Source organism: Culex quinquefasciatus, chromosome 2 (genome assembly GCF_015732765.1).
Source record: "Culex quinquefasciatus strain JHB chromosome 2, VPISU_Cqui_1.0_pri_paternal, whole genome shotgun sequence".
Lineage (NCBI taxonomy): Eukaryota > Metazoa > Arthropoda > Insecta > Diptera > Culicidae > Culex > Culex quinquefasciatus.
The window spans coordinates 110,292,104-110,314,206 of NC_051862.1; the positions used below are offsets into that span (position 1 = coordinate 110,292,104).

Sequence of the window (22,103 nt, forward strand, 5' to 3'; positions counted from 1 at the left end):
ATCTCCGCGCCATTTCATCCGATTTTAGCTGTCTTAGACGCAAAAGAAAGGTGATTAGTTTGGCTATTTGGGAAAAATAGTAAGAAGTTTCGAAAATCTAGCTTAACCTTTTAAAAGGTCATATGAAAACTTAAAATGCTGTTTTGAAGGTCTCGGGACCAAAGAGCCTATGTCTGAAAATATTTTTATCGGATTCCTCGGAAAATTTCACATAACATATCAAAAAATGGTGAAGTTATGTTTTCGATACTCTGAGATACGATTTTTTGAAAATAAAAACTGGGTTTTTCGTCGCGCCACGCGCAAAAATTGGAAAATGACGAAAACGGGAAAAAATCGACATTTTTCACTAAAACTGCGATAACTTTAAAATTTCAGCGATGACCTATACATGTTAGGGTACTAAACTTTTCGTAATTAAAAGACGCAACTTTTGGTACCATAACATTTATAGGTCATCGCTGAAATTTTAAAGTTATCGCAATTTTAGTGAAAAAAGTCGATTTTTTCCCGTTTTCGTCGTTTTCTGATTTTTGCGCGTGGCGCGTCGAAAAACCCAGTTTTTATTTTCAAAAAATCGTATCTCGGAGTATCGAAAACATAACTTCACCATTTTTTGATATGTTATGTGAAATTTTCCGAGGAATCCGATAAAAATATTTTCAGACATAGGCTCTTTGGTCCCGAGACCTTCAAAACAGCATTTTAAGTTTTCATATGACCTTTTTAAAGGTTAAGCTAGATTTTCGAAACTTCTTACTTTTTTTCCCAAATAGCCAAACTAATCACCTTTCTTTTGCGTCTAAGACAGCTAAAATCGGATGAAATGGCGCGGAGATATGATTTTTTGAAAAAAGTGGTTTTTGCGAAAATCGACGAAAATTGCCATTTTTCGGACCACCCTAACACGGCGTAGGTCAGCCTAATGGCCAAACAAAAAAATACGGGTCTAATTATTTCGGCCAAGGATCCCAGAAAATTTTGAGCCCGATCGGAGAACTTTTTTCGAATCATGCTGTTTTCGTGGGAATTGCTATATATATATATATATATATATATATATATATATATATATATATATATATATATATATATATATATATATATATATATATATATATATATATATATATATATATATATATATATATATATATATGGTCCAAATCCGGACTTTTTTGGGGCTACCCCCTGAAATCAAAGATTGACCCATCACTAGGCTAAATTCCAAATTTGAGCTCATTCTGACCACGGGAACCCCTCCCTCCAATCGATTAAAGTTTGTATGGGAAAAATCGTCAAAATGTATGGAGAAAAGCAACTGTTTAACTTTTTTACCTGTGTAAGGCGCCACATGCGAGGAATGCAGCGCGCAAACGAAAACGAAAACGACGACGACGACAAAGTCCAAGCTGAGAAACAGCGCGCGCGCCTGTAGGTAAACAGGCAGGCAGGCGAGCAAGCTCGTGAGAGAGTTTGAACCTGAGAGAGAGCACGTGCGTGTACGAATTGGAATTAAACATCGTTGTTAGGTAGCCCCTTACAGCTGGCCGCGCAAAAATGGTCAGTTTTGGGCGCTAATAACTTCGCGGGAAAAAATCCTAAAAATATGGTGTCTTCGGGAAAGTTGTTCTAAATTTAATGAAGGTTCTACATTTGAGAAATGGTAAGAATCGGATAACTATGGCGCATTCCACAGGTAAAAAAGTTAAACAGTTGCTTCTCTCCATACATTTTGACGATTTTTCCCATACAAACTTTAAGCGATTGGAGGGAGGGGTTCCCGTGGTCAGAATGAGCTCAAATTTGGAATTTAGCCTAGTGATGGGTCAATATTTGATTTCAGGGGGTAGCCCCAAAAAAGTCCGGATTTGGACCACCCTAATATCCTATCCGAAATAGGGTGGTCCAAAAAATGGCATTTTTCGTCGATTTTCGCCAAAACCACAATTTTCAAAAATTCATATCTCCGGAACGGCTGAGCCAATTTTAGAGCGCGACAATTCAAAAGAATGGTTATTAGTTAGGCTTTTAAGTAAAAGTATCTTGAGGTCCAAAAAAACTAGCTGAATATTTCAAAAGGTCCTATGAAAATTTCATTTGCCGATTTCAAGGTCACGGGACCAAAGAGCCCATGTCTGAAAATATTTTTCCCTGATTCCTTGTAATATTTTACATAACATATCAAAAATTTGCGGATATCCATTAACACGTTTCGGAGATATGATTTTTTTTAACATAAAAAGTGGGTTTTTCGACGCGCCGCGCGCAAAAAAGGGAAAATGACGATAACGGGTAAAAATCCAGTTTTTTCACTAAAACTGCGATAACATAAAAATTTCAGCGAAGACCTATACATGTCTGGGTACCAAAAGTTGCGTCTTTCAATTACGAAAATATTGGTACCCAGACATGTATAGGTCATCGCTGAAATTTTAAAGTCATCGCAGTTTTAGCGAAAAAAGTTGATTTTTTGCCGATTTCGTCATTTTCCGGTTTTTGCGCGCGGCGCGTCGAAAAATCCAGTTTTTATGTTTAAAAAAATCATATCTCTGAAACGTGTTAATGGATATCCGCAAATTTTTGATATGTTATGTAAAATATTACAAGGAATCAGGGAAAAATATTTTCAGACATGGGCTCTTTGGTCCCGTGACCTTGAAATCGGCAAATGAAATTTTCATAGGACTTTGAAATATTCAGCTAGTTTGGACCTCAAGATATTTTTGCTTAAAAGCTCAACTAATAACCATTCTTTGAATTGTGGCGCTCTAAAATTGGTTCAGCCGTTCCGAGATATGAATTTTTGAAAATTGTGGTTTTTGCGAAAATCGACGAAAATGCCATTTTGGACCACCCTATTTCGGATAGGACCACCTAATCGCCAAACAAAAAATACGGGTCTAATTATTTGGGCCAAGGAACCCCCACTCCAAATTTGAGCCAAATCGGAGCACTTTTGATTTGGAGACTTCCTGTTTGACGTGGAATGGCTGTATATATATATATATATATATATATATATATATATATATATATATATATATATATATATATATATATATATATATATATATATATATATATATATATATATATATATATATATATATATATATATATATATATATATATATATATATATATATATATATATATATATATATATATATATATATATATATATATATATATATATATATATATATATATATATATATATATATATATATATATATATATATATATATATATATATATATATATATTTTTTTTTTTATGTAGGTAATCTCGAAAACACTAAACTTTAAAATTCGATATCTCTGGAACGAAACATATTCATTTCTGTCGATAAGTGATTCTTATGTAAAATTGGCCGGAGAAAACGATGGTGAGGTCAAATCAAAAAAATAAGTTGGGGTGTTTTGAGATACGGCCGTTTAAAGTTTTCAATTGCGCAATACAGGTAGAAAAAATAAATTAATCAACATTTTGATCACGGAAATGGATTCAAAATTGAGTCTAAGACCGACCTTCTAAGATTTGTGGTTCCTGAGCTATCGCCGTTTGAAACTTGGAGGTTTGGTCAAAAATCGCAAAAAAATTGATTTTTTGGGGAGGTACAAAAATGGAGGGGGTGGTCCGATTTGGATGAAATTCGGGATTCTTGCATGTTTTGATAGTATCAACAGCTCTGCCAAATTTGAGCAGGATCGGAGAGGGTAATTTTCAAATTTGCACTTTTTCGTGCACAGTTGAGATGGAATGACCCATACTTAACTTGTTATATTTTAAACAAAAACGTTCAGGCTTTATGTGAAATTTACTGATAGAAAATCAAAAGTTTAGATTTCTTATTCATCCATTTTGCTTAAGATTTGTAATTGTTTGGTTACAATTCTTCAACGAACCTTCACTTTTCTACTTGATTCCGTACATACAACATCACACAATACATGACAGTAGAAGGGTTTTCGTGCCGCTGTAACGAGATAGTCCTTGACAGCGATAGGGCCAGGACTACTCGAATTGAGTGGAAAAGAAAATGGAGCTTTTCCCCTCCCGTTTGGAATTCGAGCGGGAAAATGTCTTGTTGGCCCGCCGATGTTAAGCATCGGCCTCTTTTTTCCGTGTGTTTAGTCGTGTCCGTTTGTACCAGTACCGTCCTTTGAGCTGTGTACGTCTTCGCCTTCCGGAAGTGGAAGTGCCCACACGGAAGTCTAGTTCCGTCGGCGCGACGGCACACGGGTATCCGGTGAACCTAGCCTTGTGAGTGCGCAGGAGCCGTTGGCTACGTTTTTCGTCAAACACCGACCCCAAATCTCTGGCGCGCGGCGCCATAATCGTCCAGGAGATTATCCCCTCTCGGCACGCCCAAATCAGTGGACTCTGGGGCTGCCGAATCCGCCACTGAGGGAAGACGCCTGCCGCAAGTAGGACCAGCAACGCCCGCTGGCCTACCTCTGCGTTCCAGCCCAACCCAGCAGCAGCTTAAGCCATCCGGAAGTCGACGACCAACCCCCTATGGGATCGCGGCGGCACAGTCGAGGGCGCTCCTGTGACCTCCTGAGTCCAGCTGCTGAACGGTACGTTGCCCCTGAAGTGCATTACACTCCCCAAACACACCCACACCATACACTTATCCAGAAAATACACGTTTTGATTAGAAAATTGTGGTTTTTGATTTTTATTTCATCCGTGTCTCACTTGAATCGCTGAGTAGAAATGCCGACCCTGAGTGATGAGTAGTCAGTAGCTTAGGTCTACGACTAGGTACCTGTAAGTAGATGGTCTCTGCCCTGAAAAAGGAATGAGCTAGTCCACCTTGATACTGAAAAGTCATAAGTTTCAATTGGCTTCCTATCGGAAAGCACGAAAAGCGATCAAGTTTGACCGGGTGGTGTAAAAATCTAAGGATTTTTCCTTCGGGAGGTGGCAGGGATCCGTGCTAGCACAGCTTTCTTCACCTGCACACTTTCCCCGCCCCGACCAAAAATCTGTGTTAGTGCCTTAAACGGTCTTAAATCAATTGAGCGTTTTTGCGCTTACTCAACGCTTTGTTTAGCCGTTTTCGGTTTTGGAAATTCGTGGTTTTGGGCAATTTGTGTTGTTCGGAAACCGATTGAACTCACATGAAACATATTACATAGATTATGAACCCACACATGCATCCCTGTAATCAATAACCCCAAACAACAACACACATGAACCCACCACCTAGACAAAATTAAAATTTTACGACTTGCACTGCAGTCGACACATCTCGCTCCATACACAATGACACGAAGGAAAAGAATAAAACTGAAGAAAGTGGAATGGAGGAGAGTGGAATGGCAGGGTGAGGAGTACGACGCAGACTGCTCGGACGTTGAAGGTCTAGTCGAGATGCCCAGCCCAGCGACCTGTGAGTTTAGGGAACCAGAACCGGAACCAAAAACTGAAAGACCACCTCAGTCGGCAGCGGGATCGGCCAAAAGCATAGGCAAGCTGTCCCCCGGCAAGGTCGGTGGCAATAAATTGAAGAAGAAGCAGTCGCGATCTTCGCCGGATTCGGGTAACGGAAGTACCCCGAAGAGTCGGCCGCGGTCTGTGAAATTTAAGAAAAACCAAGGACTAGAATCGAGTAGGTCGTCGGACTCAGCCATGGGCAGTTCGGCAAGGAACCTACCAAAGCCGACGAAATCGTCGCAGGTCAAGCATAAGGCCAAACATAAATTTAAGGAATTTGAACATGAAATTAGAAAAATACAAACATCTGTGATAACTTTGCTAAACGGAAATGGAAATGAATTGGAAACGGAAATAGAACCTGATTTGGAAGAGATTGTCAGATTGATTTCGGAGATGCGGAAGAAAGATCCGGATTTGCCAATCGAGGAGAGGTTGTGCGAATATTCTAACTTTAGTTTACATTCCACACTTCGGATGAACGTAAGAAATTCGACCGAGGGTTGGCAGTCCACGGGAGCTGGTGAAGGGTTCATATACCTTCGGAGCTCACGATCGAATCAACCCGAAGACCCGGATGATTACGGCGAGAACGAAGTGATGGAATGGCGAACCTGCAATTAAAAGAGAAAAATAAAATATTATTAGATAACCGTACTATTGAATGTTTAATGTTGTGTCAAAAATGTGTGAGCGTTTTGTAAAATTTTGTATTTGTGAAAAACTTTTTGAACTCAAAGACTAGTGGATTTTGAACACCCCTAGTCGTGAAAGTGAGTAAAATTATGTTTGAGGTTGAGACTGCATAGTTACACTGGTGGATCAAGTAACGGTGAAGGAGTGATAAGCTTTTATCCTTCACCCGAATAATGTCCGTGGAGCTGTCGCGAGTGGAGTTCTCAACGGCCAATTTGGTCAAAAATAATGAAAAGGTATACCTGTTATGTTTATACTGGCGGTTCATAGCTGCACTGGCATCCGATAAGACGACCAAGGAGTAATCCGTTGTGCCCTTGTGTCCGAGCGCCGGATGTGGAGTGACAGTGAGGGGACTGTGCCACAAAAATCACGGCCAGTAGTGCCAAACCTGAAAAGTCACGGTCAAGGCGACCATAATTAGTGATTTTAATTGCAATTTTAATGTGTACACTAACCTGAAGTACATCTTGCTTAGTCAAGATGGCTCTCACGGTTCATCCCGGGAATTTAGTGGGTTTCTGCAGGCTCATCTTCCTCGCGAAGATGACGCACTGGCAGCAAAACGCCACCAAAGTTTGTCCTTCAATGGGCTACAAAGAAAGCAAAATTTTGACGAAGCCATTCTTCGTTGCTTTTCTTTAATGAATTTGTAAGTACAGTCATCCCACATATTCGGAACACCCACAAATTCGGAACACTTTTGTGGTAATTTGTCAATAACATGCCAAATGAATCATTTCTGGCGACCCTTCTATTTTTAGGACCTTTATTTGGACATTCTCTTGCTATTTCATTAGCAAAAGGAGTTCTTTTTGAATAAAAAACTGCACTTCGAGACTGTTTTGTTCAGAGCTGCAAAACACTGCCTCCAAATTGCCTGTTCCATAATTGTGGGATGTTATTGTGCCTCCCACAATTGTGGAACACCTGAATTTAACAGATATTTTCACAAAAAAAGTTATCAGATCATTTATAAAACATTATTAAGCTTGAGTTTCATTGGTTCCAGTGTGTGAAGTCATTATTTTGTAGAAGATATGTACTCCTGGAGAGAATCAAAGTTTGTTTACATCCGTAAGAAAAAAGTGTTCCGAATTTGTGGATTTCAAGGGTCAAAGTTTTTCTTCAAAAACTTGATATAAAAGTTAAAATTTGCAGTTGTTTGATACAGCATTCGAAAGATCGCAAGAAAAGCTTTCAAATGAAGGTAAAAGCGAATCATTAAGTTAAATTATCGATTTTCCATGATTTTTTGAACATTGGCCGATCTGTAAACTGTTCCGAATATGAGGGATGACTGTACTTACCCAAACATACCGTCATTACATGACGAAATCTGGCCAGAAAAACGACCAAAACTGTCCACGAAAACTGCACCGTCGACCGAACTGATGAATGAAAAGTAAACATTGCGTTATGCTTTGACAGTTCGGCGACGTGTCAGTCGTGACGTTTTTGCATCTGTCATCTGCAGAGAAAGTTTGCTGCAGGGGCTCAATTTGATTTTGTATCACCCCTCAAGGATCGAAAGTGATCTAATTTGTAATTATTATTTTTGTTGCGCAACATAGATATAGAGTTGTCTACCCCAATTACGGGATGATTTTAATATAACTTTTAATTTGTTTCTGCATGTTTTCTGTTAATTTATTCATTGAATTCTTGTAACGTCATGATTCGAAATCCGGACACTTAGTTGCATATCATTTTTGTTATAGCTAGAAAAAAATCATGTAATAAGTTGGAAATGTAGAAATATCATCAGGATGTAGTATAAACAGTCAGTTTCAAGAAAATGCATGCAAAATATGTCTTTTCAAACAATTTTTCATCAGAATTTCAAAATTAAGATGACTTGTTGTGCTTCGAATCCCGGACACTGATAAAAGCTGATTCGAAATCCGGACACTTTTGCTTCGAATTCCGGACACTCGATTTTACTTATGAATCGCACAAATTTGGACTGAAATGTTACTGAATTGCATTCTTTAGGTCTCAAATAAGCTGTTAACATCAAAACAATCGATAGTTTATATTAAAAATTGCTAGAATTTAAGGAAATCGTAACCATAAATTTCTGCTTTGCCTTCCTGGTGCATCGAACGCCTATGAAATATTTCAAGTGAAATGTTTCGCATTTTTGGTAAATTTATAATTTCATTGTATTTAATTGTTTTGGCATTAACTACAGCGTTCAAACAAACTTTAAATGAAAGTTGATGCTGGAGTTCATCAAATAACACAGTTTTGACATTCATAATGCGAACTTATATCCAAATAATTGATAAAACAAGATGAAGTGTCCGGGTTTCGAAGCGTCCGGGAATTCGAATCATGACGTTAGTTTGTGCATGTTTTGTTTATTTTATTTATTATTTGAGTTGTTTTGTGGAGGTTCATAATTGCGCGTTGTAGAGTAGTTGTACCTGAGAATTGTAGGTTACTTTGTCCACACCCACGAATCCAAAAAAGGCCGACGATGGTTGAATAAAGCGTTGTTGTAAAAAAAAAAATGCAAAACCTCGTTGAGCTTTCACATTTTTTTCACTGGGGTGGTGGATAGTGTAACCGTTGGTTACAATTCTTCAACGAACCTTCACTTTTCTACTTGATTCCGTACATACAACATCACACAATACATGGCAGTAGAAGGGTTTTCGTGCCGCTGTAACGAGATAGTCCTTGACAGCGATAGGGGCAGGACTACTCGAATTGGGTGGAAAAGAAAATGGAGCTTTTCCCCTCCCGTTTGGAATTCGAGCGGGAAAATGTCTTCTTGGCCCGCCGATGTTCCGATGCCGATGTCGAGGGCGCTCCTGTGACCGGCCTTGGAGCAGGTGAACGCCGAAGGCGTTCGAGGTTTCGAGTGGAGTCAGCGAAGCCTCGCGGCGAGTCCAGCTGCTGAACGGTACGTTGCCCTTGAAGTGCCTTACACTCCCCAAACACACCCACACCCTACACTTATCCAGAAAATACACGTTTTGATTAGAAAATTGTGGTTCTTAATTTTTATTTCATCCGTGTCTCACTTGAATCGCTGAGTAGAAATGCCGACCCTGAGTGATGAGTAGTCAGTAGCTTAGGTGTACGACTACCTGTAAGTAGATGGTCTCTGCCCTGAAAAAGGAATGAGCTAGTTCACCTTGATACTGAAAAGTCATAAGTTTCAGATTTCTTCAACATTTGTAAAGGGGGATCAAGTTACCCCTAACATTTTGAAAAAGCCGGTTAAAAATATATATTTTTTTATTCAACGCTTGGCATGACTCGAAGAGATCATCTGATTAAATACCTTTATCAGCCAAAATTAGTTGAATGTTTAAGCTTTTAATTCAAGCAAAAAGTTAATAGTTTTGTGAGAAATTAAGAAAATTACGTGCGATACAAATAAAGGGGATCAATATCTCCCCACTCTCCCCTTTGTTGTAACTATGGCACACGAGGCGATCGCGAATGGCCACCCAGGGGAAACGTCGCACGCACTGTGGACACTTGAAGCTCATCTACTCGATCGGATACACCGCCTTGGTGTTCTTCCGGATCATCAACAGGCGACGGAACGTTTCGGAACAAGAGCAGCACTGATATAAGCAGTTGTTCAGTCGGATGTAGTTGTGCTCCTCTTCGGAAGAGTCCTGCTCGTTGTTCCAGCAAAGTATCGTAACGTCGTACTCATCGGGCTTCCCTTCGACGCCATCGATCCCGGACGTTCGGCCTTCATCTTCATGGCAGCAGCGAATGCAGCCAGGTTGGAAGGATCCATCAACCTGCAAAAAAAATCTTTAATTTCAATTTACACCTCAATCCCCACCAACTAAACCTACCTGTACATCTTCCTAGATAATCATCCGCGCCATTCTCCCTCTGGGCCAGTAGCAGGCTTGATTTTTCTATTATATAGACAGCTGAGAGAAGCTCCTTCCGGAATCTAACCATACTCGTCCTTCCGCCCGGTCCCTGAACATGTCTTATAGTTGGCTAGAGATTAGCCGCAAATCGCGGCTGACACCTTAGGTCATGAATGAAGGTCTGGCAGTGAGCAGCGTCCTGAAAATCGTTCAAATGTAACTACATATTTACAAAAATAAATCAAGGAGAGAGAGAGAGAGAAACTCTTCCAACTCACAGCGACTCGTCGTCGCCGTTGCTCGGTACTTCCGGCACAACGCCGCTGTCATCTTCCAGGCTAGTTCCACCGCCGTGCTACCCAAACGCAGCTCCTTCTCGACTTCGTCCTCCTGCAGCAGCTCGGTCAGCACTTCGACGATATTGCGCGATTCCTGCAGCATCTGTTTAGACGTGCTGAGCTCCTCCTTGAGCGACGAAAGCTGCTCGTACAGGTCCATGTTCTCCGAGAGGGATTCCTCGAGGACGGCGCGTCGCTTCTCGGCCAGCACCTCCCAGTAATACTGGTTGAGACCTTCGGCCGAGGTCAGGTCCTCCTCGGTGATGGTAGGTTTCGAGCCGAACGCCTTCTCCAGCGATGTCCGGCTCGACTGGGACTGGACCATCTTTTTACGCTTCAGATCGATGGCGGCCTCCGCCGGATCGGTAAATAGTGCCTTTTTGGCTAGCTCCTTGTGGGCCATGAAGGCCGGCAGTTTCGAGCCCAACACCGACTTGATTTAATTTTGCTTGTTCATGGCGGAACTGTTCTTCACCTCCTTAAGCACCTGTCGCGAGTTTCGTTGGTGCTCCCGAAAGGAAGAGCGCGACAAAGACGAAAGGGACAGTGTTGTCTCGTTGTCCGCCTTCATCACGACGGCCCTTCCGTGCGTCGCAGATAAGATGACGAGAAATTGCGTTGGTAGGTGGTTGATTGGGGAAGTTTGACGGATACCACCGCCTTCAAGGCCAACAGCCACCGCCCCCACCTCGGAAGTCAATTTTCACGAACCTTCCTCATCACCAGGAAACAAACAAACCGGCACTGTGTGCACCGTGCATCGATTTCGAAGCGAACCTTTCCGGAAAGGATTTAACTGTCATTTAATATGACGTTCCGACGACGATTCCGCGATTAAACAAAAAAACATGATTTGACATTTCGAGCTGGCAGTTCTCGCTGTCAAAACCGAGGCGAGAAAGAGAAAAACGATCATGGCGGCCGCTGTCACGCTGGTAGTAAGCGATTTAAAAAATATATGGGGGAAATCAATTTAAATTCAATATTTCCCAAATTAAAGACCGGTTAGGGATGAAATTTGACCTGGTGGAAGCTGATTTTTTTTTTGAACCAGCAGGTCAAATTTTGTCATCCTGCGATTCGTTGTTGCTGGGATATTCACAAAAAAGAAAAATTCTCAGAACAAATTTGAATTTCTTACCACCAAACGAACAGCGCCATCTATGAGAAATTTTGGCCCGTCGGGTAATCCATTTGGACAACTCGATTTGCGGCGTGCGGCGGCAACACGCACACTTATCACTGAGCAAAACTTACACAGCTCAACGAAGTGTTCTACACATGATCTGGCCCTGCTGTACAGAGCACTCAAATATCAATCGCAAAACACTTGAAATTTCGTTGATTGGCCATGAAATAATGTCAATAGCCAAACACTTGAATTTTAAATGGTATTGAAAAAAAAAGTACATACAACCGATTTACAGGTTCTCGCTTGCTAGTCGTGCGGGCTACCACTGCGCCGGCCGGCCAGTTGAAGACGGGAGTGTTTTTTGTGCTATTGGTTCTTGCCTCGCTTCTAGCCTTCGATGAAAGTCGCGCGAAAATCAATCAGTGAAACACATTAAATTCATGTGGATAATCACGTTGACTTTGAATAGTGCCTGTTTTGGGTAGATCTTAAGATCATTTTCAAGTGTTTTGCTCATCACTTTGAATAGTTCAAGAAGGTGGGACAAATTCACGAGCAAAACAATTTATTACATCGGGACAACGTACCCTCTGGGCCAGGAGGCCCTTAAGACGCCCCTGCCGGTTGGTCTTAGAGCCACGACCGGACATGGGTGGGCTCGGGGCCTCTTTTGCGCGACTGGCGTGGTTTTCAAAGCAAGGAGCTCTAATTTGCAAGGCGGCTCGGATAATCAAAAGGACAAACCCTATTATAATCACTTTTAGACGGTTTTTATTTTACTCACTGTGGGCGTGTGTGTGTGTGTTGCGGGGGGCATGCTGGCGGCTTCTTGAAGATGGCGGCTTCTGCGGTTGGCCGGTGGGAGGCCACGTGCGGTGCGAAGTTCGCCGTTCTCGGCCTGTCGATTCTGCGATCTGGACGGCCTGGTGCTGGAGTTGTGGTGCACGGTGCACGATGCCACGTGCGCTTCGTCGTCGGCTGAACTTGGCCTTCTCGAGGCCGCTTGCTGGAACTCGTGGCGGTCTTTCGGCTACGGTGGGGCCGAAACTAGCGTTGTTGGGTGTCACCGGCGGCGTACGTGCTGTCGCCAATCGCCGGTCGTCGAGCTGTTACCTGGACCTCGCGGGTGATCGCTTTTGTCGCCGAGGTACATGCTGTTTCCCTAGGCAAGCGATCCACCAACAGCTTGGGATGCGTCGGTCGTCCTGCCAGCGGCGGGACGAGGCTATCCGACGGCGGCGCTGTTCGCACGGCTTCTAGAGTCCGGTCTGCCCTTCTGGGCAAGGTGCCTGACCGCGTGGGCTAGTGGTCCAACGAACGTGCTATCGTGGACTCAAATAGGTAATTAATTACGGGCCCAGAGGGACCAACCGTGCACGTAAGAAGGAAGAGGGTAGCGAGCTGGCCAGGAATTTGGGGGTCACACTTGGGGTTTACATTTCTTTGCAAATTATACCTGATACAATTGCCTTCACCAGTGGAAGCTTCTTTTCCACTTCTTACAACGCGGTATAGACTTGTAACACTCGATCACTTGATGACGGGATGACGATCTGGTTCACTCAGTGGTTGGTGTGGAAAAAGCCTAATCAGTGAACCCAAGATCAATTGTTGGCTCGCTCTCGCCGCAAACCCTCTTTTATTCCCTTTTTCCTTCTCCCATGCATGCCCTCAATCCAATTGACAATCTCCCTTTTTGGGTCACGATGTATACCCCCCCCAACGTGTGTGCTGTTATAGTGTTTTTACAAATATGGTTCCCTTCGGTTCGCGAGTAATGTGTGCTTTATTTGATCTTTATCCCTAAACTGTGCTCTGTTGTAATATGTTTGTGAATTAATCTTTTAATTTTAACGAATAACAAATCATTTTAAACAAAACTGTGCTCTGTTGTAATATGTTTGTGAATTAATCTTTAAATTTTAACGAATAACAAATCATTTTAAACAAAACAACACAAACATCCCTAATTCTAAAAAGCCCTACTAACAAGTTAAATCGTTAATTTATAGCAATAAACCCTACTCCTATTTGCAACCGTAAGCGATGGTTAGCAAAATGGATTGCTGATGTCGTAACGGTAACAAATTGAAAAGCTTGAGCCACCCGAATGAAAATAACATGTTAAAAAATACCAAAAAGTCAACCGCCCAAACACTTGCATTTGATAGTGGTTTGGTTTGATGTTGAAACACAAACCAATTAGATCTACGATGTGAATTTAATCAATCATTCAAGTGTTTGGGCACTTGAATAAAAAGTGTGGCATATTTTCAGTGTACAAAAACTCGGTTTGATAACCCTGTTTGAAAAATGTCGCACGTCGTACGAGTTGTCGCACGGTTTTGATTTTACCGTTTCGATATCGATTGGTCGAAAGGACGACAAACGTACGCCAAACACTCGACATGCCCGACATTGTTTTTTCCATCGATTTTCTTTCAATTCGACGTCACGATTTTCGTCGACGCAAACAGTTTGACAGTTCTCTTCAGTTGATCTTGTTCCGTGTCTTGTTCGGACTTGATTGCAACCGAATCGAACCAGCTGTCGTTCCTTTTGGGATTTGGTTTACGAGCTTCGAAGATTTTGGACGATTTTCGACGGATAATAGGTAAGTTTAGTTCTAGATTGTGATATTTTTGCTGCCGAAATTTTCCGGCCGGGGTGCGCGAGTGACCGAACCAAAGTGTCTTCTATTCCAGATTTCGGTCTTCGTGGCGGAAGACGAGATGGGAAGGAACCGGTTTGCGATCGAGGTAGCGGTTGGTGTTTTACTTTCCGCGGGAGGTTGGGGCACATACCTGATGAAACTGGTGAGTCATGTTTTAGAAACGAAGTGTTTGTTTGTGTGAAATTGTATTAAATTCAAAACCTCAAAACATCAAAATTGTTATCTAATCCACGTTTTTACCCAATAATTCCAAACCAAAGAAAATCTAAATTACCAGAATTTAAAAATCTTAAACACTAAAACTGTAAAATTCTAAAGTTTTTCATTCTCAATTTTAAAACTCTAGTATTTCAGAATTATAGAATGCAAGAATTCGAAGAGTAAAAATTTCTTTAAATTCATGGAATAGTGTTCAATTTAATTCAATTCTGTTTTATTTGTAAATAATCAAGTTACAGTGAGATCATTTAGGTTCACAACAGAGCTTTGGTGTTCCTTTCAGCTGTGTTTTACATCGTAATTCAATCGAAAAATTATTACTTCATGGAATTGTGTAAATTTTTAATATTCTTAAATTATAGAATCTAATAATTCATAAAATTTTCGAAATCTTAAAGTTATCAAAACATTTCCCTTTAAAAATCTGAAAATCTAAAATATTTAAATTTTGCAATTGAAAAAACACCTCAAATACTGAAATTCTTTAATTCTAAAATACTTTAATTGTTAAATTTTAACATTATTAAAATTCTTATATTCCCAAAATACTTGAAATAAAAACAAAATCCAAAAATTCTAAAATTATGAGTTTGAAATTCAAAAATTCAAAAAAATAACAATCAAATTTTTTATAGCTTTATATTTTGAATTTCTAAAATTTTAAAAATTCGAAAATTCTATTAATTATAAAATTAGCAATTTCAAAAGTCTAAAAATTCTAGAATCCTAAAAATTCTAAGACTTCTTAAAACTCCAGAAATCTTTGAATAACTCTAAGAACTATTAACTTTTGCAGTATTTTAAGGTTTATACAATGTTAATTTTTTTGAAATTTGGTCTGTCAAATATTAAGAATTTTAAATTACGTGAACTGCATTGGATGATTTATGGATTTCAGAATTTTAAGGTTTAAGAATTTTAGAACTTAAGAATTTTAGAATTTTAGAATTTAAGAATTTAAGAATTTAAGAATTTAAGAATTTAAGAATTTAAGAATTTAAGAATTTAAGAATTTAAGAATTTAAGAATTTAAGAATTTAAGAATTTAAGAATTTAAGAATTTAAGAATTTTAGAATTTTAGAATTTTAGAATTTTAGAATTTTAGAATTTTAGAATTTTAGAATTTTAGAATTTTAGAATTTTAGAATTTTAGAATTTTAGAATTTTAGAATTTTAGAATTTTAGGATTTTAAATTTTAGAATTTTAGAATTTTAGAATTTTAGAATTTTAGAATTTTAGAATTTTAGAATTTTAGAATTTTAGAATTTTAAATTTTAGAATTTTAGAATTTTAAATTTTAGAATTTTAAATTTTAGAATTTTAGAATTTTAGAATTTTAGAATTTTAGAATTTTAAATTTTAAATTTTAAATTTTAAATTTTAAATTTTAGAATTTTAGAATTTTAGAATTTTAGAATTTTAGAATTTTAGAATTTTAAATTTTAGAATTTTAGAATTTTAGAATTTTAAATTTTAGAATTTTAGAATTTTAGAATTTTAGAATTTTAAATTTTAGAATTTTAGAATTTTAGAATTTTAAATTTTAGAATTTTAGAATTTTAAATTTTAGAATTTTAGAGTTTTAGAATTTTAGAATTTTAGAATTTTAGAATTTTAGAATTTGAGAATTTTAGAATTTTAAATTTTAGAATTTGAGAATTTTAGAATTTTAGAATTTTAGAATTTTAGAATTTTAGAATTTTAGAATTTTAGAATTTTAGAATTTTAGAATTTTAGAATTTTAGAATTTTAGAATTTTAGAATTTTAGAATTTTAAATTTTAGAATTTTAGAATTTTAGAATTTTAGAATTTTAGAATTTTAGATTTTAGAATTTTAAATTTTAGAATTTTAGAATTTTAGAATTTTAGAATTTTAGAATTTTAGAATTTTAGAATTTTAAATTTTAAATTTTAGAATTTTAAATTTTAGAATTTTAGAATTTTAGAATTTTAGAATTTTAGAATTTTAAATTTTAGAATTTTAGAATTTTAGAATTTTAGAATTTTAAATTTTAGAATTTTAGAATTTTAGAATTTTAGAATTTTAGAATTTTAGAATTTTAAATTTTAGAATTTTAGAATTTTAGAATTTTAGAATTTTAGAATTTTAGAATTTTAGAATTTTAGAATTTTAAATTTTAGAATTTTAAATTTTAGAATTTTAGAATTTTAGAATTTTAGAATTTTAGAATTTTAAATTTTAGAATTTGAGAATTTTAGAATTTTAGAATTTGAGAATTTTAGAATTTTAGAATTTTAGAATTTTAAATTTTAGAATTTTAAATTTTAAATTTTAGAATTTTAGAATTTTAAATTTTAAATTTTAAATTTTAAATTTTAAATTTTAAATTTTAGAATTTTAGAATTTTAGAATTTTAGAATTTTAAATTTTAGAATTTTAGAATTTTAGAATTTTAGAATTTTAGAATTTTAGAATTTTAGAATTTTAGAATTTTAGAATTTTAGAATTTTAGAATTTTAAATTTTAGAATTTTAGAATTTTAGAATTTTAGAATTTTAAATTTTAGAATTTTAGAATTTTAGAATTTTAAATTTTAAATTTTAGAATTTTAGAATTTTAGAATTTTAGAATTTTAGAATTTTAAATTTTAGAATTTTAAATTTTAGAATTTTAAATTTTAGAATTTTAGAATTTTAGAATTTTAGAATTTTAGAATTTTAGAATTTTAGAATTTTAGAATTTTAAATTTTAGAATTTTAAATTTTAGAATTTTAGAATTTTAGAATTTTAAATTTTAAATTTTAGAATTTTAGAATTTTAGAATTTTAGAATTTTAGAATTTTAAATTTTTAATTTTAATTTTAGAATTTTAGAATTTTAGAATTTTAGAATTTTAGAATTTTAGAATTTTAGAATTTTAGAATTTTAGAATTTTAGAATTTTTGAATTTTTGAATTTTTGAATTTTTGAATTTTTGAATTTTTGATTTTTTGAATTTTTGAATTTTTGAATTTTTGAATTTTTGAATTTTTGAATTTTTGAATTTTTGAATTTTTGAATTTTAGAATTTTAAAATTTTGAAATTTCAGAATTTTGAAATTTTTGATTAGATTATTTTTATTACATTTTTTATGTTTTGATATTTGATAACTTTAAGAATTTTTGAATATTTTGAAAATTCGTAACATTTGATATTTTCTAAAATTTTGACATTCTGTAATCCTTAAAAATTAAAGTTATATAGTTCCATTGGGTGTGGGATGTGAGATTGGGTCATACAAATTTCAGCATTTTTGTTTGACTCAATCTCACCCCTGATGACAGAATGTCACCTCTGATGACGGTTCATAAAATATTTCAAAGAATTTTGAATTTCAAAAAAATTTAAATCTTGAAATTCAAGCATAAGAACATTAATTTTTTTAGCATTTTTAAATTTCTTAAAATTTTCAAACACGTTTTATGCATTTTAAAATTTTAAGATACATTCATTATTATTTTTTGATAGATGTTTAAACTTTTTAAAAGTCATGCAATTTTTATTTTCTGAGGATTTTTTTTTTTTGAAATTTAGTATCTTGAAATTTTCATGTTATTATTATTCAAATCTGAATTTTATTTATAAATGCTTGCCAATTTATGATTGACGCATCTTTTTTTCAGGCAACAAACGTATTCCAATCAGATCCTGCCGTCCACGTGTGGTCCCGCGTTGCATCTGTAGAACCCACGGAAGCAGCCACGTTGTTTCGTACGCATACTCCACAAACCCACATTGTCTCGTACTCCGGTGGCCATCAATTCGACGATCAATTCGTCGGAGATCCAAGATTGTCTTCGCATCCCTGTACAACTTTGAGCAGCACCAAAATTCTGCCAGGAGAACACCAATCCAAGCCCGAAGCTGCGGTCAAGGAAAATCAAGGAATATTGAGAAGAATCTGCGATCCGAAATTTTAATTGAGTGAAAAAGCTAATATTATTGAGCAGTTCTCTAGGATTTCGGTCATTCGATTTTTTTTGTATTTTTTAATTCGACTGAAACTTTTTTGGTGCCTTCGGTATGCCCAAAGAAGCCATTTTGCATCATTAGTTTGTCCATATAATTTTCCATACAAATTCGGCAGCTGTCCATACAAAAATGATGTATGAAAATTCAAAAATCTGTATCTTTTGAAGGAATTTTTGATCGATTTGGTGTCTTCGGCAAAGTTGTAGGTATGGATACGGACTACACTGGAAAAAATAATACACGGTAAAAAAATTTGGTGATTTTTTATTTAACTTTATCACTAAAACTTGATTTACAAAAAAACACTATTTTATTTTTTTATTTTTGATATGTTTTAGAAGGCATAAAATGCCAACTTTTCAGAAATTTCAGGTTGTGCAAAAATCACTGACAGAGTTATGAATTTTTAATCAATACTGATTTTTCAAAAATCGAAATTTTGGTCGTAAAATTTTCAACTTCATTTTTCGATGTAAAATCAAATTTGCAATCAAAAAGTACTTTACTGAAATTTTGATAAAGTGCACCGTTTTCAAGTTATAGCCATATTTAAGTGACTTTTTGAAAATAGTCGCAGTTTTTAATTTTTTTAAATTAGTGCACATGTTTGCCCAGTTTTGAAAAAAATATTTTTGAAAAGCTGAGAAAATTCTCTATATTTTGCTTATTTGGACTTTGTTGATACGACCTTTAGTTGCTGAGATATTGCAATGCAAAGGTTTAAAAACAGGAAAATTGATGTTTTCTAAGTTTCACCCAAACAACCCACCATTTTCTATCGTCAATATCTCAGCAACTAATGGTCCGATTTTCAATGTTAATATATGAAACATTTGTGAAATTTTCCGATCTCTTCGAAAAAATATTTTTGGAATTTTCAAATCAAGACTAACATTTCACAAAGGCCAAACATTCAATATTACGCCCTTTTAAAATGTTTGTCTTGATTTGAAAATTCCAAAAATATTTTTTTCGAAAAGATCGGAAAATTTCACAAATGTTTCATATATTAACATTGAAAATCGGACCATTAGTTGCTGAGATATTGACGATAGAAAATGGTGGGTTGTTTGGGTGAAACTTAGAAAACATCAATTTTCCTGTTTTTAAACCTTTGCATTGCAATATCTCAGCAACTAAGGGTCGTATCAACATAGTCCGAATAAGCAAAATATAGAGAATTTTCTCAGCTTTTCAAAAATATTTTTTTTCAAAACTGGGCAAACATGTGCACTAATTTAAAAATGAAAAACTGCGACTATTTTCAAAAAGTCACTTAAATATGGCTATAACTTGAAAACGGTGCACTTTATCAAAATTTTAGTAAAGTACTTTTGATTGCAAATTTGATTTTACATCGAAAAATGAAGTTGAAAAATTTTACGACCAAAATTTCGATTTTTGAAAAATCAGTATTGATTAAAAATTCATAACTCGGTCAGTGATTTTTGCACAACCTGGAAATTTCTGAAAAGTTGGCATTTTATGTCTTCTAAAACATATCAAAAATAAAAAAATTAAAAATAGTGTTTTTTGTAAATCAAGTTTTAGTGATAAAAGTTAAATAAAAAATCACCAAATTTTTTTACCGTGTATTATTTTTCCAGTGTAGTCCGTATCCATACCTACAACTTTGCCGAAGACACCAAATCGATCAAAAATTCCTTCAAAAGATACAGATTTTGAATTTTCATACATCATTTTTGTATGGACAGCTGCCGAATTTGTATGGAAAATTATATGGACAAACTAATGATGCAAAATGGCTTCTTTGGGCATACCGAAGGCACCAAAAAAGTTTCAGCCGGATTAAAAAATACAAAAATTAAAATTGAAGAAAAAAGACCGATTTCGTAGAGAATTGCTCATTGTGAAATTTTGTGCGTCTGAATAAAAAAAATAAAAAAAAACAAAACCACATGTTTTTAACTGCAACATAACCTAAAAATTAGAATTGACAGCACACGACAATGGCACGACATCCTAAATAACAAAACCGTGCGACGTCGGTCGAATGTCGTACGACAATGTCGTACAATTTCGATTATCGATCGCACGACAAATACGACATTTTGGTGCAAAAACGTATGACATTTGCGCGACAGTCGCACGACATTGTCGTGCGACGTCGTACGAATGCACGGACGACAAACGACGGACGTCCGACGGACTTTTCAGTCAGGGAAACCAAAGGGCCTACCCGGTCACGGAAATTTCTAGCAGAAGTCGTTCTGTTAGAATCCTGCTAGAATGATTCTAGCAGGCCTGCCAGACTTCTGTTAGAATTTTGCTAGAATATTCTCACAGAGCGAAACCTGTAAGAATTGTGTTAGAATTTTGTAATCAAATTCTGACAGAGCAAAATCTGTCGAAAATGATGTCATTTCCGCCAAACCGCTTTGGGGCGAATGTGATTTCCGCATCTACCATCTTGTCATTGAACTTGGCCAAGCAAGTTCATTTTTTCTTACGCTGAATCTTGCCTTGAATGGAGACTGCCTAATTTGGTAAGTAAATTGAATTTGGGTAACTCGAAACAACCTACAATATACAACATTCTGCTTTTAAATTCACAGATGAATTTTTCCGATGGGACTCGGAATGATCCCGAAACGAGAAATCCAGATCACTGTTTCTCGGAGGCCGGTGAGCACAGCACCGGAGATGTCGTCGATGACCACACGCATCCGGGAAAACTGCACGACCAAAATGTTCCTCCACGGAACAGACCTGCAGAAAGTGTTTGCTTCAATCCCACCTGAAAACGTGGAATTAAAAGTGTTTAAGTGAAAATGTGAAAAGTGCCTAGTTAAAACCGTGTTGTAAGAGATGATTTTTAAATAAAGATAATTTCAAACAAACAAACAAACAAACAAACAAACAAACCATTTCACCCAAAAAATCCTATCCGTTCTATTCTAACCAAATTCTAGCAGGATTCTAGCAGAGCAATCGTGCCAGCTCATTCTAGCAGGATTCTTACAGAAATCTAGCAGCTGGCCTGTCAGAATAGTTCTAGCAGCATTCTATCAAGATTCTAGCAGAACCGGTTGATTTCGCCGTTTCTGCTAGAACCGGTTATTGCATCTGAGCTAGAATTCTTTGAGAATGCTTGCAAAGATCTGGCAGAATGATGGCACAGTTCTAGTAAGAATATTTTCGCTCTGCTAGAATTCTGTAAGAATCTTGTGAGAACGCCGTGACTGGGTATCCACGATTATAATTTGGAAAATATTTATTTCAGGAATTAAATAACTATGATAAAACAATGGATTTGAATTTGAAAACGTGTTTTAATTATATTGAATGGAAACTCACGCATCTTAAGCAGGTCTCTGTCCTATTTACAATTTGCGTATTCTTACGACCTAATTGTTCAAGCATTAGAACATAAAAGTTGACCCGTTATCAGTCGCAATAAAAACACATTTACTTAAAATTAAATTAATGACAGAGATACATAACAAGTTACAATGAAAAAAGGTTCTAAATTTTACGCAGAGCTTAAGTTCAAATGTTATTAAACAATCAAGAAATTCAAAGGGAGATTATAGCTTGTAACTTGGTGTGAAACTTTCTCATCTGTCATGTTAAACCTAGGGGCTGGATAACTTGGTCAATAGGTTAACAATAGTTTGTTAAAATATTTATATTTCGTCAATAGTTTAACGCGACCTTACCTTGTATTTTGCAACCTTGATCCAAAAACGCTGTCAAATTAAAATGTCAACATAAACATAAACACAATAACTCTGTCACGAAAATGAT

General features: G+C 36.1%; 1 protein-coding gene and 1 long non-coding RNA gene across 3 annotated transcripts; one reads left to right on the plus strand and one right to left on the minus strand.

Moving 5' to 3' along the window:
* Window positions 1–5,887: 5,887 nt before the first annotated feature.
* On the minus strand, window positions 5,888–7,646 carry LOC119766631. Its single transcript, XR_005277019.1, has 4 exons — window positions 7,455–7,646; window positions 6,603–6,737; window positions 6,387–6,535; window positions 5,888–6,062 (listed from the first exon to the last, which is right to left on the minus strand). It is a non-coding gene; the product is annotated as an uncharacterized LOC119766631 (long non-coding RNA).
* A 6,277-nt stretch (window positions 7,647–13,923) lies between these two features.
* On the plus strand, window positions 13,924–18,289 carry LOC119766630. 2 transcript variants are annotated; one of them, XM_038251661.1, is made up of 3 exons: window positions 13,924–14,079; window positions 14,156–14,281; window positions 17,987–18,289. In XM_038251661.1, the coding sequence occupies exons 2-3, from the start codon at window positions 14,198–14,200 to the stop codon at window positions 18,281–18,283; spliced, it is 381 nt and encodes a 126-aa protein (XP_038107589.1). In that variant the 5' UTR covers window positions 13,924–14,079; window positions 14,156–14,197; the 3' UTR covers window positions 18,284–18,289. The 2 variants fall into 2 exon arrangements, with proteins under 2 accessions (XP_038107589.1, XP_038107588.1); XM_038251660.1 differs by having other exon boundaries at window positions 13,926–14,079; window positions 14,171–14,281.
* Window positions 18,290–22,103: the final 3,814 nt, after the last annotated feature.

What these genes read in the sequence shown, in the direction of transcription:
- LOC119766630 (XM_038251661.1), top strand. Translation starts at nt 14,198, where the DNA reads ATGGGAAGGAACCGGTTTGCGATCGAGGTAGCGGTTGGTGTTTTACTT. An exon ending in GCACATACCTGATGAAACTG is followed by an intron (nt 14,282 to 17,986) that starts GTGAGTCATGTT and finishes TCTTTTTTTCAG; the next exon opens with GCAACAAACGTATTCCAATC.